General features: G+C 44.3%; 1 protein-coding gene across 1 annotated transcript in view; it reads left to right on the top strand.

Annotated features, from left to right (window-relative positions):
* Positions 1-20,045, top strand: part of foxp2 (forkhead box P2) — a 63,030-nt gene that overhangs the window by 16,635 nt on the left and 26,350 nt on the right. Inside the window, exons 2-7 of the mRNA XM_022749082.1 lie at positions 2,051-2,140; positions 11,763-11,900; positions 13,621-13,710; positions 15,729-15,909; positions 17,285-17,549; positions 19,385-19,492. Coding sequence (XP_022604803.1) covers positions 2,051-2,140; positions 11,763-11,900; positions 13,621-13,710; positions 15,729-15,909; positions 17,285-17,549; positions 19,385-19,492 — 872 coding nt within the window. The remainder of the gene's footprint in view (positions 1-2,050; positions 2,141-11,762; positions 11,901-13,620; positions 13,711-15,728; positions 15,910-17,284; positions 17,550-19,384; positions 19,493-20,045) is intronic.

Here is a 20,045-nt window from a genome sequence, read left to right as displayed (position 1 = left end):
GTTAAAGGAAGCGAAAGTCAAGCAATGTTTGATTTCCCATCCATTTAAGAAAAAGTCCACGAATGGCAAAGCTTCACGTATGTGTGTGTGTGTGTGTGTGTGTGTGTGTGTGTGTGTGTGTGTGTGTGTGTGTGTGTGTGTGTCTGTGTGTCTGTGTGTCTGTGTGTCTGTGTCTGCCGGCTGCAGGTGCTGATGTGTACTTTAGTGTGTGCTACAAGCAACTTTTTGTATGTGCTAGTGTGTGTTTTTTGAAGAAAGGCCATGGCTCAGCTTACAGATGTCACAGTACACACACGCACACGCACACAGGCATGCACGCACACATATAAACTGGTGGCGACTAGGCTCCTCTTACCAAGGAGACAGATCAATGCAGTTAGGACCCAGTGCCAGTGTAATGTTTGTTTACTTTAGTTCAGAAAGCCTGGCTCCTCCTGAGCAGCCAGACAGACAGATCCAACCCCCCTCCTCCATCCATCCTTCCTCCCAGCATCACCACCACCTCTCCAAGCACCCCCCCAAGCTCTGTCTTTTCATAATTGATCAGGGGGGTGGCTACGTTCCCTGAGGGGTTAAGACGTGGCAACTTTTTTTCCCTCCTCTCTCTCTCTCTCTCTCTCTCTCTCTCTCTCTCTCTCTTTTTCTCTCTCGTTTTTTTACTGCCTCCCTCCCTCTCTCTCTCTCTCTCTCCTGTCTTCTCCTCCTGTTTGCTCAGGATCTCAATGTACTAGTTCAAACATTGTTCCCACCAGCTGGCAGAGCTGCGCCATATGCACGCCCTGTCAAGGCAGCTGTTGTCATGGATACTGGCAAGCACCAGAAAATAAAATGAGCACCCCTGATTCCTGAGGAAGTGTCACTCTCCATCTAGTTTTTTTTTTTTTTTTTTTTTTTTTTTTTTTTTTTCTTATTTCTTGCTTCTCCTCCTACTCGTCCTCTTCTTTTTTCATCAAAAAAGAAACACCTGTGAAGTTGTTGTGTTGTGTTGTGTTGTGTTGTGTGTGTTAGTGTGTGTGTGTGTGTGTGTGTCCCACTTGATGCTCGTGGGCCTGAAGAATACAAGGTATACGGCTGTGTGGAGCAGCAGCAGTAGTGCACAATGTTCTTTTCTGCCAGACTCTTTCATCCGTCTGCTCTTGAAGAATTGAAGTGAAGCTGCTAGCCCAGCTGCCACGGTACCTGTGAAGCTGGAGCTCGCTCGTCACACACATTCAGCGCACACAGCCAGGCGGGAGGAGATCTGTAATCCCATCAAACCCTAGAGAAATAAATTACGCCACATCTCCAGCCTCTCTGATTCTTATCATCTCCATGTCTGGCAAACACATCAAAGGGTGTTGATGACAAATTTTACAATTTACAAATATGAATTTTCTAATTCTTTATGCCATGTGTAAACGGCTGTGAACTAATTTCATCAGGCAGGGAAAGGTCTCTCCTTCTCTATCTATCTACCTACCCATCTTTCCATCCATCTATCACCCATCCTCTGCTCATAAGCACACTTAATGCATAGTGTGAAACCTGGGCTGCTAGTTAATTCACTCTAAATGTAATCTGATGTTGATTTTGTCAACTTTAATTACAGCTCCCAGAGACACTTCACATGGTGCTGCCTCTACTTCAAATTGATATTATGAATATGCAAATGTGGCAGTAATTTGCAGAGAGAAGTGGGTATTTCAGTTGAGCACACACTAGACAGGTCAATTCTACTGACGCTCTGCCTTTTTTTTTCAGCCCACCACCCCCTCCACCCTCTTCTTCAGGGGTACTCTAGACAAACTGTATTTATCCTTGATCACAGCTCTGTGAATTGTTACTAAAACGTATCTCCAGCGTAGTGTTAACCGCATCAGGATGTGTTGCGGAAAATACCAGGTGATATTTGACAGGGTTCTCAGTCAGAGATGACTGTTTTGTCCCTGAAAATTTGAATTATCTCTTCTGTCAGTTCCAGTGTTTCTTTTCCCTCCTTCCCTCTTCCCCATCTTTCTTTCTTTCTTTCTTTTTTCACACTGTCTTTTGTCTTGTGTTCTTTTCTTCCCAGGCCCTACAAGCAGCGAGGCAATTACTCTTGCAGCAGCCAGGCAGTGGCCTGAAATCTCCAAAGAGCCAGGACAAGCAGCGTCCACTGCAGGTAAAGCAGCTCCCCGTCTAATCTCTTAAGTCCATCCATAATACATGCTCCTCCGAAAAGAAGATTTCCTCTGTTCCACAAGTGTGTTTGATTTGCCAACGCAATCCTTGGACCTGTCATTGGAATCCTAAAGCTGGACAAGCCGGTCCCCAGGAAGCTAAGCGTCACATAGACAGAAGAAAAACACAACAGAGACAGATCTCAGAGAGCAGAGTTTTATCCACAGGCCATTTGTCCATTTTCAAGTGTACGTTTTATGGTCTAAAAACACTTGATGTCCCTCAAACTGGACAATAATTAATAGTTCAAGTGTATCCAGAGGTTATATGGTAGGACGACAAATTGGAGGACATTTCTGATCCGTATGCTTTTCTAACTAGATCCATAGTGTTGTTGACACGGAATATCCAGAGGTTATTATTTGCAAAGACATGTCAGCCTGAGTAGAGGGTTACACAGACAGCTAATTTTAACTGCCTGTCAATTCCACTCTTCGACGCTAATTTACCTTATTGATTCGTAGAGCTGTCTATTTCTATTGTCAGTGATTTGGAAAAGGTCACACTTGTACACATATGCACGCACACACACACACACACACACACACACATGCGGGAACAGTTGCACACCAACTACACACTCACACATATATACACATTAACACATTGCCTGCAATCCTCTTTTCTTTCTGGTGTTAAGATTTTTTTCACACCGGCGAGTCTTTTCCTTCTGCTCATTTAAGCCAACAAGACAGTTAGTTGGTTTTCCTGCCTCACATTATGTAAGGCCCCTTGACATCTGCTCCATGTTTTTATTATTAGTATTTTTTTTATTTAATTTATTTTTAGCCATTTGAAATTGAAGTGTGGGAGTTGTGCCCTCCACTCTGCTAATAAGTAATATCAAGGAGCAATGGTTTACCTCATTAGAAGCTCTGTGCATTTCATTAATGACAGGGAAATTGGCGTTAACCTCACCCGTTGATATTTTCACAGTCTAACAATGGCGACACCTTGAATTGGAGTCACACCCCTGTGTACCTAATTACGCACTGGCAAAGAGATAAGGTTGGCAAAGACTCAGTCATGCTTTTGCATTTAAATAATTCAACCTCATCAAGAGTGTTAATATTATCAGTATATTCGCACACAATGGCATCAGGATTATAAACATATTTTTAAAGGCTGTTTATTTGAGTATATATATATTTATTTATTTAGCTGTGTGAAAAAAAAGAAGAGGTTGTTTGTTAAAGAAACGTTCTCTGCAGCTTATTGTGCTTCCTGTGTTTGAGGTTCTGTATGCCAGAGCGAATAGATTCAAACAAATGGGATCCTGATCTACAAATGCCTCCATAGTCACCAAGTACAATACATACATGGCAGGAAGAACAATATTGAATGAGAGCAGTGTGGGTGCATGATAACCGTCAGCCCATGTCCAAGCCCCTGCCTCTAATAACACCAGCAGATGGTAAATATTGAATATTTACATTTGCTTACTCCATCCTTTCCTGGCGTTGGCGATATGAATCAGTATGAATCGGAGGGCCTGCCGATCGGCCTGTCCTCAGCTCCCAACTAATCCATCTGTTGATCCAGCCTTTATTAACATCCTCACCTCTTTGTTCCAAAAAGTCTCCATGCAGAGCATCATAGGAAGAGAGGCATTGCTGACTCTCCCAGTGATACACACCAACACAACCAGGGCTCACTGCATTCTGGTTCAAAATCATTTTTACAGTGGGAATGTGCTGCCGTCTGCCCTTGAATCCACTCATTTCAAATGACATTTTAGCTGTAATACTCCATTGTGCAAATATCAGTGTAAGGCAGGAGAAACTCTTACTTGATTAAAAACCCTTGTTTTGGTATTCTTATTGTTCTATTTCTTCCTTCTTGTCAGTAGCATATTTTTTTTCTTTTATTCTTGTCTTTAGGGAGTTTACCCAATAAAGCTGCATTATTTACCTGGATTATGAGGCCACAATGGGCGCTATAGAGCATATTTTATTAGCTTCATGGCTTGATAAGAGTCAATAGCAATCAAGCTACATGTTTTCCACTGGAGGAATCACGCAGATTGATCCCCTTGTATGATTAGCGCAGTAGAAAGTGGGAAAAGGATTAATATTACCATGACATCCTGCTTATGGCAGAGATACTGATAAATCCTCCGCCAGTCTTTTTTCCTCTTGTTCTCCCATCTTTCGTATTTAAGAGCAGGAAATGATCCATAGATCATGGCATGTAAATTATTTAGTACACAAGCATCTAAGTGCCTCAGCTTGCAGTTTTAATTACGCGTATTAGCGGCTAAAGGCTCTCGCCTGACTAATTCTATCCGCTCGCTCATCGCTGCTCCTCAGGAGTTGATGATGCGGAGGCAGGCAGCTCTGGCATCCACATGCACACACGCACACATGTAAAAAGAAAAAAAAAACTGTCCCACAAACACACATACAAACACACACACAAGCTGCTTCTCCACATTTGCGTAATGTGACAGGTCTATTATTACACAGTAAGCCCACGGGAGCACTCAATAAACACCTATTTCTCCCTGTAAATCCCCCAGCCTCCGCCATGCTGCTTACACGGCTCTCCCAAGGCACACAACACCCTCTCTTCCCTTCTCCATTCTCCTCTGCTTCTCTCTCCCCTCACTCTCCTCTTCTATGTGGCAATATCCCCCCTCTGAAAGGCATTTATACACTGACATTTGGAATACAAATAAAGAAACGCGGACAAGGAGAGGCGGAGAGGATTACAGAGGCCTATGAATCTGACAGTTGTTTCGCTCGCACACACACACAACGCGCATAATGCATCTACACACAGCCGACACTCATACACAAGCGCAAGCACAACGACCAAGTTCTTACTTTGCCAGAAGTGACTTTGAGCAAGTGGTTTGTTAGTAGCTTTATTGATCATTATTGATAAGAAACAGGGCAGAGCTGGGCTTCACTTCAAGCAGCTTATCACTCTGTGGAAGAACAGCTCAAGATTCACTCCCAGAAAACGAACTGTAGCAGGTGCTGAGATTTAGGCGACCCAAACCTCACCACATCTCCCCCTCCTCCTCTCCTTGTGACACAGCCACCAGCTCCATATGTCAGGGGGCAAGTATAGAGCGGCTAGAATGACCCCCTAACCCTGTCTCGTGAGGGCTTGACAGTGTGGAGGTACTCCCTGACCCTTCCTCCCTGCAGTTAATGTCCAATCCTTAACCATACAAAACCTGAGAGCTTACTCCGAGTGAGTGTTGCTGCTGCTGCTCTGCCCCTTGCACACTATCAAGCTGTGAATACCTTTTTACAAGACTAATAACCTCCATCCCATCTCTGCAATGCTCCACTCTAAGTATGAATGAAAATATTTTAAGGTTTTATGGTTGGTTTATGGATGGGAAGAGCTTTAGCCCTGTTTTCTGTACAGCTTCCTGTCCAGGCCGGTCGCATTGGCTGTGGGCACTGGGCCATCTTAGGAAGTGTCACACTTTTAAAGGTCAGGTCCACACGTCTCACCACTGAGCCAATATTATCTCGATAGAAGCTCTCATCTGCTTATTGGCTTTCATCCGGAACACACACACACACACACACACACACACACACATACACACACGGATGCAGGGAAAAGGGCTGCAACGCTAGGCTTGAGTATAGCTTAGCTGACTCCAGCGTACGTGGCTAAAGGATGGTAGTTCACATTTACATTTATGAATATATCTTTCCACTGCATCCCCTCTGGTTGGATCTGAAAATAGAGAAAAATTATCACAGCGAAGGGAAAAAAGAGTGGGGGAAAATATTATGTTATTCATGAGGAAAACTTGTGTTGACTCTGAGAGAGAAAAAGAAAAAAAAAAAAAAACGTCAGCACATTTTAAGTCAAACACCCTTGGTTACTGCTTTTGTAACCAGAAAACAAGATTTTTTTTCACTCCCCATCTCCCTCCCTACCTCTCTTTTTTCCTGCATTTACAACACCTACAGGACAAGATTGCTAAATTGCGAGGACAGAGCAGGTTCATCATTGTGATGCAAAAGAAGTTGAAATGCAACCCCAAGGCGAGGTAGCTGAGTTTGGGGGATCAAGAGAAAGTGAGAGGGAGGGAGGGATAAAGAAAAAAAAAAAGTAGCTCAGACCTTTGATGTAGCAGCAACAAATTTACCTTGTGACAGAAGATACATGGGTGCAATAAACGAGTTATACCAGCCCTTACACATGCAATCTGATGATTCTGGCCAGGGTGTTAATTGGATCCTAACCGGCAGATCTGATACGCCTGGGCCCCGGTGGTGAGGGAGAAAGCCTTTCCAAGTGATGAACTATAATTCACTGAGCTGCTTGAAGCACTTGTAATTTACTGTGTGTCACTGATGAAGAGGCTGATCCAGTGGAGGCCATATTACCTGCAACATCAGAGGGACGTGCCCCCCCCCCCTTCCACCCAAGCCACCTCTCTCACTTGTGCTCTCTCTCTCTCTCTCTCTCTCTCTCTCACTTTCTTTCTATTTCAGCCCTCTCTGCACTTTCTTTTTCAACTCTCTCCCTCTCTCTCACCTCCCCTGCTCCTCTCTAACTGTCGCCCCCATTTACTCTTGAAATATGTACACCTGCAGGGAGGCATCAGTCTGGAGTCTGAATTGTGCCGGTTTAATGATAAAGGTGTGACAATTTGTACCGATAATGACACAAACAATGTGCACCAGCGATGTCACAGAGCTACACTGGTGTACACTACATTCGAGAGTCTTAATCAATGACTATCTGCATGTAGAGATAAATCAATATGGAAATTGTGCTAAGCCCGACTCAATCTCCTCAGGCTTTTTATTAGAGGCTTTTACATGATGGGTCTTTATGTTATGATAAATTGCACTTCCCATGCACTGCTGCCACACTGCTATGGAAATTGATTTAGGAAAACATTTAGTAATCTACTTAGCTTCAGCCCTGACAATCTAGAGTATTGATCTCCCTAAGCTGAAAACACGGCATGCATTTGAGTGAGTGTGGCTCACATGCATGCGTGTGTGATTTTTACATAGTAAACACATGTACCACACACTTGAACTTCAGAGTGAGGCACTTGCCAGGCCAGCTGCCCTGTAGCCTTGGTGGTCCTCGACTGGAGAGTCCCAGCTATCAATAATCGTGTGGCCACATTTGGCAGTAATTGGCTAGTAAATGAGCAGTGTCAGCTGAAAGGGAGCTGAGAGGTCAGAAGTCCACAAGCTACAAGGGGGGTCTGAGTTTGGGCCCTGTGCCCCCTGGGATGCTCAGGAGATTGAGATGAAATAGGGAGCGGGGGGCGGTGGAGAGGTTTCTCCCTTTTTTCTTTTTTTTTCTGATTTCTGTCTCTCTCTTTCCATGTGTAAAATGAAGCTAGTGGCTTAATTAGCAGTGACTCTCCCTGCCAAGGATCCACAGTAATTACTGACTAGGACCCTTCCATTTTTCATTGCATTTATCTGAGCTGTGTCTGTAGCGCAGCACAGTCCCATGTCCAGTGCTACAGGAACAACCTCTGTCGTTGATAACCGCCCCGTGATCGCTGCCCCCGCAATGTTTATGGCCAACATGTAATCACCAGTTCTCTCTGCTTATTACTGCTAAGTGAATTGTATGGAAAGAAATCGAATAAAAGGAATTCCTCTCTGCTGGACTTTAATTGTTTAAGTTTGAACTCTGATACACCACTTATCTCCTGCTTTAGGTAATTTGAGTTCACTCATAAAAACTCATTGCTCTAAAGATAAAGCACCACACAGTGGAGTGGGTGTAATTGCTGGAAGTGCGCTTGTCCATTGGTCCGGATAGTTGGAGGCAGACAGCTGTGTGAGCCAGCCAGTGAGCACCATGCAGTGGAGATGTGGTGTTTTTGCATTTAATGCCAGAATGCCCAGTTAAATCAAACATAACAAGGGACCTGGGTGCCAGCTTTGCCTGGAAGAGATACCTGAGTTCTCTGCAAAAAGAGCTTGACCTTTTGCAAGGCATTGGAGAGGCTGGTTACAGGCTGCGGGTGTGACAAGAGTGGTGTAATGATCTGCTTGTTCTGGTGAGGGTCCCACCAGTGTTTTCACATCAGGAGCCAATTTAAAGGTCCTTTGTTTTGCTCTCCAACTCTGAGGGCAAACCACATGGCTTCAAAGTTCATGTCAATACAGCTCATCGTTCACTTTCAGACAAGAGATATAAACAAATAGGGGTTCAAATGGCGAGCACAGTTTAAAATAAGCACGTTTCTCACAAATGCTTGTTAAGCAAGGAGAGATATTCAAATGACTTGTCCAAAACTCATTTGGAAGCTCCTCTTTTCTATCCAAATTTGCACTATTAAAAACAGGAGAAGCACCTTTCCTGTTATTAAGGTCCCCAGTGGCCACATCAGCTGCAGTTAATTTCAAACGATTTAATAAATCCCATTAATATTTTTTGTGCACCAGCACTGGAAATATATCCTTTTGGATTACAGAGAAACAGAGGCATAGCCCAATTGGATATCATGGCTCCTCTTCTATGAAAGAGAGTCTATTCACGGTGTGTGGATGTTTATGCCACTGCCATCGTCTAGTAAATGCTCATTAATTTTATCCCTTCGTGGCAAAATCATTTCTAGGAGAGGCAATTCAGCCTCCTGTTCCTTTCAATTCACCGCACACGTCAATCAAGCCCTTCTGCAGTATCCTGCAGAATGGAGGTGTTATATTCCTGCAATTATCATGTCATATACTCGAAAATGTAAATGAACGTGTGTGTAAAATTAAATTTATGGGTTGTCAGTGAAGAATAAGAACCAGGAGAGCAATTACTTATCTGCTTTCATCTTGGACCCTCTGATACGTCAAGCAGAAAAGCATGCAGTTAAATGCTGGAATTAACATTATGCTGCACTTCACAATGGACGTGGGCCAGTGCTTTTTCTCCCTTCTCTTTCTTCCTCCTGCCTTTTCTTTCTGTTTCTTCCCCTCTTTTTGTTTGGAGCAGTCATGAAATGAAGATGATTATCAGCAATAACGTCTCTAAAAAGCTAATGAAAGTGTAAGAGGAACTTCCCCATTTCATAACCAAGTTGTTTGCTGTTTTGATTTTTTTTTTTTCTGCTGTTGGAGCCTTGTTTGGTGTTATTCATTGTTGTTGAAATCCTGCATTATTAATTTACAGGCATCTGACTATGATATTTCACCACTGGCACAATGAAGAAACTGTTTGTAGAATTTATATTTAATTCCACTTTATCTATGGATGCGCATACATTTGTGTTAAATCCGACATGTCTAAGCCTGCATCCCTTTTACGAACCAAAACATCTTTGAGCCAGCATCCAATTAATAGTCTTAATGAGTGTATCTCTCATGTTGTTTCTCAGCTGCACTCGTCCCATTGTCACGGCATCCAACACAAAACCAGGAGTGACTGCAGGGGTAATTACTTACCTAGCAAATGTACCTTCAAGGGTTAATAACATTGAAGGTGTAAGCACAGCATTTGCATAATTACACACAGACTGTTTAATTTGAAACTTTTGACGGCTTTTGTTCCGCACCCCGCTTATTTTGAATGCATTCTCTTTTTGCGCTCTCGCATCAAGGAGTCCGGAGAAGAAAAGAGATGTACCACAACATCCTCCTCCTCCTCCTCCACCTCTTCCACCTTAGATGGAGTCCCTTCTCTCTAAGACCCTAATGAACAATGGAGGCAGGATTTGTTTGAATATGAATATGAATGTGCAGCGGGGCCGGCTGGAAGTTGACCTTCAGCTGTGATTTTCAGTTCATCAGGATTAGTCAAGGCGGGCGATCAGGAGCCACTAATGCATAATGACTTCTAAAATGAAAAATGTGTAGTGACCATGCAAATGTCTCGGCTAATCAAAGAGGGGGGAAAACCTGGGGTGGGGGGTAGGCGTTGAGGAGAGGAGAGCTAAACAAGGACGTGTCAAGGCCTGACAGAGAGAGAGAGAGAGAGAGAAGGAGGGAGGGAGAGAGAAGAGACATGCATGGAAAGTAATCAAGGCAGCTTGATTAGCTGGCGATGAGGACAGGGATGTCTTATTGGCCCCTTGACACACCATATAGGCTAGTTACTGTCATGGCAGCTCCATGCCAAACACTGTAGCAATTAGCGTCAGTGAAGGTGCGACTACATGTTGACGTTTTAATTGTGTCATGGTAGCATAAAGCTTGTCCGTCAAGAATATTTGTTGACAAGATGCAGAATCCAGCCCTAAGAAAAATGTTACATTTGTACATTGTTGTGCTCGAAACATCAAACTGTTTTGCGTCCAAGCTGATTACTTGACATTTTAAAGGTCATATAGGAAAGGAAGGGGTGATTGGACTCGGTCGGTCTAGTGAAGTGTGTGTGTATATACGTCTTATTCAGTCAATGAGAATCATCTGGTGAACCATTGTTGTTGCAGCGTGTTGGATACAAAATCTTTAACTCCACGTTGATTTTATTTTGTCTAACTCACAAGTAAACAAGTAAGTTTGAAAGTATTGTCTTTTCTCCCTCAAAGGTTGTTCAATTTTTAAGGAACCACAAGGAGCTGAAGCTGTGTAATATGACTGTTAGCCCACTCTCCCCTGTTAAAAATGTGTGTTCACAATCAAAGACCGAAGAGAAACGTATCTTTTTCTATTGATCTGATGCCTCAGAAGTGGCTTTCGCTGCCGTCTTAGAAGAATTTGGCGGAAATATAGGATATGTGTCTTTGTTTTGTTTTGGTGAAGCTCTTCTGCTGCAGTTTGACAGCTTGTATTTTAATGATTATCACTTAAAAATGACATACATTTTTCAAAATGTCAGCAAAAAGCAAAAAAAAAAGAACTTAAGTAAGAATGTAAACTTGAGAAACTTGTTCACAGCAGAGGGCATCCATAAAAAATAAAAAAAAACCTCCCTACTACATAAGCAAATGTGTTCACATCTTTTTTTCCCCCATATTTCCCAACCTGCCAACATAAAAATATTGCTCAGGGTGAACCCCCAACCTCACAGCCACGACCCACCACATCACGCTGATTGTGCCTGCCATGTGTCCACTTCATCAGTGTAGTTTTAATCAACTTTAGAGTTGTGCATTTTCACGCTGTTTTACAATAGCAGCACTGATAGGCATGTTAAAGTGGGGGAGTTCAAGGGTCCTGCTAATTAAGGTCTACGTCTATTTAAATCCCTTACTATTCCCAGTGGGTGGAGGCAGGAAAATAAGATGAGCAACACAAAGGCACAGCACCCATCTGTCCTTCAGCATCTCCTCTAGGCTGCCAAGCGTCACGGCCATGGGAGGCCTGCTCTCCCTACCTCTCCGTCACCAATTACTACACTCCCAGTAGATCCATGCCAGTATGCCTGACGCACATCTCTGATGCTCTATTTTTCTAACTTTCTCCCTTTTTTACTCATCTCTCCATCATTCCACTCCTCTGCTCTCATTGTTTACTCATCTCTCCTGTCCTTTCTCAATGTTCTTACCCTCTTTTCTTATACCTGTCCTTCACACCCGATCGTGACCATCACCCCACTTTCCGCCTTTTTCTTTCTTTCTCTCTCTTTTCCGTCTCTCATTCAACCCCACTTCCTCTCTCGTCCCCCCTGTCCAGGTTCCAGTGTCGGTGGCCATGATGAGTCCCCAGGTGATAACGCCGCAACAGATGCAGCAGATCCTCCAGCAGCAGGTGCTTTCCCCTCAGCAGCTCCAGGCCCTGCTCCAGCAGCAGCAGGCTGTTATGCTACAGCAGGTATGCGCGCGCACACACACACACACACACACACACACACACACACACACACACACACTCATACCTAAATGCATACACACCTAGACAAATATTCAGGCGCAAACCCTCTGGCGAATGCAGACGCACACATGCCTAGATGCAAGTTGACAAACGCATCGTGATCTAGATGCACAGACACAGCACAACCATATAGAAATAGTGACTGCACACATCCAAAACTAGACCCACAATCACTCTATTACTTTATTATCTCCTTATTTATACCTTTAAAGACAGCTATTTGGCATTACTGTTTGTTTTTGTGTACACACATACACAAAAACCCACACATCCACCCGTACACATCCCTGAGTCACTGATGTTGCCTGTGCATCACAGCCACCAGTCGCTCGTGCCAACTCACCACAGCCCAGTGTCCTTGACACGCTTACCAAGAGGAATCTGAAATTGACGCACTTGTTCATGTCACCTCTAATTAACTGTCTCTGCTGTGTCGCTGGTTCAATTCCCTGACAAGCATCCATCAGGGACTGAGAGACTAGGGCACACTAGAACACTAGAAGCCGAATGATAGGTGATGGATGATGTAATATTTGGGATCAGCTTGAGAAAGCACACACTTGGCACAGTCTCGTGTCAGAGTTGAAATACATTTCTCATTCATAGATTTGATTAAGGGAAAGAGAATTGTTTAATTAAGAATGTCAGTCATCTTGATTAGCCCTCTTCATTAAGACCGCTCAGACTCTAGATTTGATTTCAGTACAGTGGTGTTCCTTTGCACTCTGTGTTTCAACAAAACTTCGAGGCACTTGGAATTTGAAACATGGTCAGTCTCAATGTAGCAAAGTTTATTTTAGTGAATGAGAGTCAATGAGAACTGGGGAATCACAGGATCAAAACCATTCAGTGATGAGCAAAGTTCTGTGGTTGATGGATGTTGATGAAGTGACTACACCAAGCGTCACAAAACATCTTTCAATTGCTCCTAGGGCTCCTATTCATTTTTAATATTAGTGTCTGTTAAAACCTGTGGATACGTCTATGGCAGTTAGCAGAGAACTGGACCGTGCATTCCAGTGGCGCTCTTCATGGCCTTCTCCTTTAGGCCAAACAGCCATGTGAAGTTTACATGAAATAAAAGTAAAACCATCTTTTTAATAGCTGTCACAGCCTGTGTGTTAAAGGAATCAGTTCAATGTAGTGAACCTGTCCCTGCGAGGGTTTATTCTGTTTGTTTCAGCCACTCCAAAGGAAGTCAGAGCGCTCTGGCAGCCAAATGCGTAGTTAATATGATGAATTGTTGCCCCCTACAGAACTGTGGGACTATTAAATGTCCATATGGAAAAGACTGTGAAAAGCACCAGAGATACAAATGCCAAAAGCAGTAGAAAATATTATTTATAATGTGCAACAGTTTCTGCATAACTAACATGTGAAGTACAGCTGGATCTGAAGCAGTGCGGGCAAGATTAAGAGAAGATGTCTAGTTAATTGTAAGGGATCTACTTTGAGGCTTTTTGCATATAAATCAATTAGAATTACTTCTACATGTGCAAAATGAAGTCTGACTTCTATCATTTAGAACATTGTAAAGAAACTGGAATCACAGCCTGTCAATACTTGTGGTGATATTAAAGAAAACTTTGTATTTTCTCTATTTCTATTTTATCTTATCTTCTACCTCTGTGTGTGTCTGTGTGTGAATGTGTGTGCGCAGCAACACCTGCAGGAGTTTTATAAGAAACAACAGGAGCAGCTTCATCTGCAGCTTCTCCAGCAGCAGCACCCTGGCAAGCAGGCTAAAGAGGTAGGTGCACCACATACGTATGGTTTCCACACACAACCAGAGAGGTAAATGACTCAAAAGTTGGACTCGTACATCAGTAGAAACAAGGGAATGGCTGTAAATGTAAAGTATGTGCATGTTTAAATTAAATTCTTAACTTTGTCAACCAACACCAAAAACAGAACGGCAACTATACTGTTGCAGCTTTTGCCTGGGAACGACTCCATTAATGAACTGTGCCAAGTGACGATTGCAAACACTATGCATACGCACATGCTCACGCACACTCACTGATTTATGGAAAGGAGACCAGAGACAAAGGGCCCTGGGTCCAACTCGTTAATGAACTGTTTCTGTGGGCGTGAAAACGTGCAAAAGTTACGGTATACGACGCTCATAAATCACAGTGACAGGCAGACGGTGGACGGACAAGGCTCTGTCTCGTCCTCTCTGGCTATCAGAGGAGAGGAGACGAGCATGACAGCCTTAGCCATATTTGCGTAACCGTGTTGGTGCTGAACCCTGAGAGCCTAGTCTAGAGACACATCCAGACAACACCGTACGTGTGGAAGCAGTTAAATTGATCAGAAAAAAAAAAAAGGTATCACATAAACACACACGCTCTGTCCTTTTTTTCTCTCGCTCCATGTTGCACCTCTCAGTGTCTCCTCAAGCAGCCCATTATGCTGCCCCTACAGGAAGCCGCGACTGACCTCCCGGCGGCTTTGTTTCTGTTTGGATTTGTGAATAGAGTTTTTCAGGGCCCCCGCCATCAAATATGGAATAGAAATTGCTCCCTTATTTCTCTTGAGGCAGGGTGGAGGTAGGGAGGGCAAACCGCCTCCCTCCATCACTCCATTATGCAGCCTGTTTTCCAGTGAGCGCATCACAAGTTTTACCCACCCCCTGTGCCTCCACCTCCATGCTTTTCCAGGTCCACCATGATATAAACATACAGGAACATGTGATCATGACATGCTATTTGCACATACACATGTGTATGGAGAGGAGAGGAAAAATTGAAAAACATGAAAATTACAGTCAAAAAAATCACTCATGCACCCCCACCCCCCCACCCCCCTCCTTTTTAATGTGAAAGATAAAAAAGACTGAGAATACAGAACCTGAGTTTTGTGTGTTTTATCACTTAAAATAGACATTTGTGATATGGCACTGTCTCACAGCTTAGAGCCAAAGCTTCACTACCTCTCAGACTTGTTTTGCTGCGGTGACTGAGCTTGATGTTTTTCATGTTGTTGTTGTTGTTGTTGTTGTTTTGCACCAGACTTACGCAATTGCCTGTCTGGCCCAGCCATAAACAACTCTGTGAGGCAGCGAGGAGAACAGAAAGGGGGTGAAAGAGGGGGGAGGCATTGTGCATGTGTGTCCGTGTCCGTGTCCGTGCGTGTGTGTGTGTGTCCGTGTGTGTGTGTGTGTGTGTGTGTGTGTGTGTGTGTGTGTGTGTGTTTGTGTGTGTTTATATTTGTGTCTGTGCGTTCACACGCACGTGATGCTGTAAATCTCTCATTCTGCCAGCTCCCTCTGGCCACATAAGCTGTAACAGACCATCAGTGAAGGCGAGACAATTAACTATCAGGGGTGGAGGGGGGTGTGGGATGGAGGATTATACCAGAGGCTTAGTATCATACACAATCGCAAGCCACATACACTGACAGGCTTGAGAGCTGGTATATCAGCACAGCTTTGTGCCTGTTTGTGAATGTGTTCTCATGGACACACACAAAGAGATGAGAAGGCAACAGCGCTGTGGTACAGCCCAAAAAACAGGAGGGAAGACTAAGTGAGCACAGACAGAGAGGGAGAGCGTGCACAGAGACAGAAGAAGAGGCAGAGAGGTATAGCTAAGGTCACGACAGAGGCGAGTGAGTGCAGGCTCTGTGCACGCACAGTACAAACACCGTCTTCTCGCTCCTCTCCCTCTCTCTCAGTTGTTAATTCGTCTGTAATTTTCCCTCCCTCCTCTCCTCTCCGCTCCTCTCTTGCTCCTCTCCTCCTCCTCCTCCTCCTCCTCTCTATAGCAACAGCAGCAGCAGCAGCAGCTGGCCGCCCAGCAGCTCGTCTTCCAGCAGCAGCTCCTGCAGATGCAGCAGCTCCAGCAGCAGCAGCACCTGCTCAACATGCAGCGGCAGGGCCTGCTCTCGCTGCCAGGGCCCGCTCCCGGCCAAGCCGCCCTGCCCGGACAGACCCTGCCCCCGCCAGGTAAGAGGAGGAGGAGGAGGACCAGAGGAGGGGATGGGATGAAAAGTGGTGGGAGGAAGAGGGAGAAGGGAAGTGTTGGATGTGGTCATGTTGATCCTGAGCACGTGACTCGCAGCAGTAGTGGTCACATGCTTCCTGTGTTTTGTCTGCAGGTGTGTTTGACACTGTCTGGATGGCTTTCATTGTCAGTTTTCCATCCAAGCCTGTCTGTCACACTCTGTCTGTCTGTCCTGCCTGTCTTTTTTTCCTCATTGGTATGCACATATATCCCCTCTAAGTATGTTTATCTCTAAGTATGTTTGTCTCTCTGCCGTCCCCTCATTGGTATGCTCTTCTGCCATCCACTTTTTTCCTAACGTTTTGTTTAGTCTTCCATTCATCCTCTCTCTTTCTCTCTCTCTCTCTCTCTCTCTCTCTCTCTCTCTCTCTCTCTCTCTCTCTCTCTCTCTCTCTGTCTTGTCTGATTATGGCTTTCTTTGTCTACCTGTGTTTCTCTCTCAGCTCTGCTCTGCCTGTGTTTGTTTTTGTTGTTTTTCCATCTCTGTTTCTATTCCCCAGCTATCCAACCCCCTCCTTCCTTCCCCGGTTGTTGTTGGTGGTGTTGTTGTTGTTGTTGTTGTTGTTGTTGTTGTTGTTGTTGTTGTTGTTGTTTACTGCCTTCACTGAGAGTCAGAGGAGAGGGGAAAGAGGGGCATAAAAGGACAGACAGAGAGAGAGAGAGAGAGGAGAGCAAAGCAGGCTCCATTTTCTCCTCCTGAGCCAAGTAAACACCTATGTTTGTTGTTTACCACCAAAATGGCGCATGCAGAAAACAACAGCCAGGGAGATGTTAGAGGGAAATCAAAGGAGTGAATATTGCCTAATTAGTTGCCAGGCGGAAAACAAGCAGTGGACAAAGCTTGTTTATCTCAAATGCAACATGCACACATTCACTGTAATCAATGTTTTATAGTTCCTGATTGAAAGACGACATGAGTGATTGGCTAATATCAATATCTAACTGGGCAGAGAAGAAGAAGAACAGTGCAGACCGGTTTGATTTATCGGTTATTGATGAGTTCAAATTCAGGTGTGCTGTGAAGTAGCACAGGATGATAGTCACTGAGTGAGGGCAAGGCCTTCAGTCATGCAGCTTTATATAACTTTTCTAGCTGTTGCATGAAGTTTGCAGAGTTTGGGATTCAGCTTTTGTCTCACACTGGATACTTCCACTTGCATTTAGTTGAACAGCCTTATTGATACATCAAGTTTAATTTTCCTTTTCTTCTCTTTCTTCCTCTCAACCTCTCCCTCCTCAACTTTTGCTTTCCTCCCCCTACTGTCTTCTCTGTCTCTTTTTCTTAATCATTTTTCTCTACCATCTTGATTACTCTAGCTGGCCTGAGCCCCGCAGAGCTCCAGCAGCTGTGGAAGGACGTGACCGGAGGTGGCGGTCACAGCATGGAGGACAACGGCATCAAACACAACAACAGCGGCAACGGCAACGGTAACGGCAACGGCGGGAGTGGCGGCGGTTTAGACCTCTCCACCAACAACTCTTCTTCAACTACCTCCTCCTCCAATCCCGCCAAAGCATCACCGCCCATCTCTCACCATTCCATCGCCAACGGCCAGTCCCCCGCCCTCAACCACAGAAGAGAGAGGGAAAGGGAACGAGAAAGGGAGCGAGAGAGGTATAATAATTTAAATGTCACCCGCCCACCTTTTTGATAAGGCACCAAAGCAAAAAGGAGACGAGAGGAAAAGTTTACAGAGGCATGTTTGTTACCCATGACACAAGCTTGTTGTTTTTTTTTTTTGTTTTTTGCGCCTTGATTCGATGTAGAAACACATTAGAACGCCACACTAACATCCAGAGTATTTGTCCTTGTTTAAAATAACAGCATTGCCACTACAGGGAAAACATGATATTTTGTTTATTTGTTCAATAGTTTATTAGTGTCTTGATAATATAAAAAAAATATAGCCTTGTTCTCCCAGGGGACCACGTGCGCCATTGAACGCACTTAGCTTGCACACAGATATCAAAAGCAGGGAAAGGAAGCCATGCAGGCAGGCTCACTTACAACAAGCCTCTCTGGCAGGCAAGACAAGGTAACCTGCTTGTACATTAAGTATTTAGTGCTTTCGCTCTGTTTTTTTTCTCTTTTGAAAATTACCTTCCTTGCTTACTTGTCATGTAAACAGAATACGTGATGCCTTGAGTGGCGTTTCCAGGATGTTTATCCTTGTGATGGCGTCTTTTATAAATGCACCCAGCACCAAAACACTGAGTGTTCACATATCTGCCTATCTGGCCCATGCATTATTCAAAGGCTTTTCTTGGGCGATATTATAATAAGGACTTAGGGTAGCGGTGTGTGCGTATGTGTCTGTGTGGATGCTTGGTAGAGACTCGCACTGGAGGTGGAAGTGCTGTGTAATTGGTTTAAAGTAGATGCTATCTCTCCAGTACCACTAAAAGGAGGCTTGAAAAAGATATCTTTAGAAGGAAGACAGAAAGAAAGAGAGAGGTAGGCAGGGAATGAGAAGAGGAGGAAGAAAGGGTGAAAAAAAGACTTTTTATCTGCCTGTGTCCCGGGGGGTGTGTGGTGTCTCATAATGATCGAACAAGGAGTATTGTCAGGAGCACTGCTTACTAACATGCCACAGATCGATATGGGAAACCCCCCCCCTGTAAAACATAGTGTGAGCTGCTCCAGTACTAACACACACATATTCATGGGCCACACACACAGGCATGCATGCACATAGTCATCGACCACACACAAACACGCACAGACATAACCTATAAGTAGACAAACACACGCGCACACTATGCATCGCGTTCTTATTCACATTTTCACACACAGACAGACGCGCGCAGCAGTGCCAAGACTAAAGGTTAAACTGTCATCTTTAATAGGATGTGCTGTCTAGGCAGGGTCGTAACTTATTTGGGTGCCATTTGAAAAACGCCTCAGCACCCCTGCTCCCCTTGTCCTCAAAGAACATAAGTTACACACAGTATTAATCTCCTGATGAAAATTATATGGCTGTCTGGATTTTTAATGTTTACTTGAAAGCCTCCGCCCCTCCTCCCCATAATAGCTTTACAAGATGGGATGGTGGCTGCAGTGGAGACAAAGCTACAGTTCACTCTACTGTAGATTTCCATTGTGGATGTTAGAGTGAACTTACGTTCAGCTGACATGTAGTAATGTGGTTGCATGTTGTGATTATTTAGATCGAGTGTATTCCTCTTACACATGTTCTCAAGGCCAATACAGCTTTAGTCACTGATTGTTCACCTGAACTGACCTGTTTTCATCTCTTTTCTAGCCGATAGTAACCTCACACAAGCCTTTGAAGATTCTGTGGTGAACTTGATGCTTCCCTCCCCTTCTTTCTCTCCTGACCTTCCTCCTCCTTTTGATTTTGTTGTGTTCATTTCTCTTTCTGTTTCTCTCTCTCTCTCTTTTTTTTTCTCTGTCTCTAGTTCATTACATGAAGAAAGTGGAGGGACCCACCCCCTGTACGGTCACGGTGTGTGTAAGTGGCCCGGCTGTGAGAACATCTGCGAGGACTTCGGACAGTTTTTGAAGTAAGAACATGCATTATGACACATGCTGTCTGCTCTGTTAACACCGTGTTGGTTTGATTGTGTTTGTGTGTACAAGAAGCAAATATCCATCTTACTGTAAAACACACAAAAGTTATCCCCTGCACTACAGCACCTCCTCTCTGTGGGTACAGAGGAGCCTAACAAAGAAAACATCACTGCCTTTTCAAAGAGCACATTTTGACCTTCCAGACAGCCGGTTGACAGGGTTCAGCTCTAGCAGCACAGGATTCAAACCAACTCTGATCCATAACAAATCTCCTTCCTGGCGTGGAAGGGCCTGATAGGTTTGTGAAAAAGCGTCAAAAGCTAATGGCAACTCGCACGGCCGCACACTTACCTCCACAACAAAGGCCCCCATTCACTGTTGTCATGGTGCAGGCGCCAGAGCGAATGAACTCTTCATGCTCCATCAACAATTTAGTTAATTAGCTCATTTGTAATTGGCCGGCTTTGTTGCCAGGATGTTAGTGGGGGGACATCAAAGGAAGAAGGTGTTTGCAGCACTGCTGATTACAGGTTATCACATTGCCAC

This window comes from Seriola dumerili, unplaced genomic scaffold (genome assembly GCF_002260705.1).
Source record: "Seriola dumerili isolate Sdu_G_001 unplaced genomic scaffold, Sdu_1.0 BDQW01000138.1, whole genome shotgun sequence".
NCBI lineage: Eukaryota > Metazoa > Chordata > Actinopteri > Carangiformes > Carangidae > Seriola > Seriola dumerili.
The sequence above is the reverse complement of the archived record's forward strand: the minus strand, read 5'-3'. Positions and strand labels throughout refer to the sequence as shown.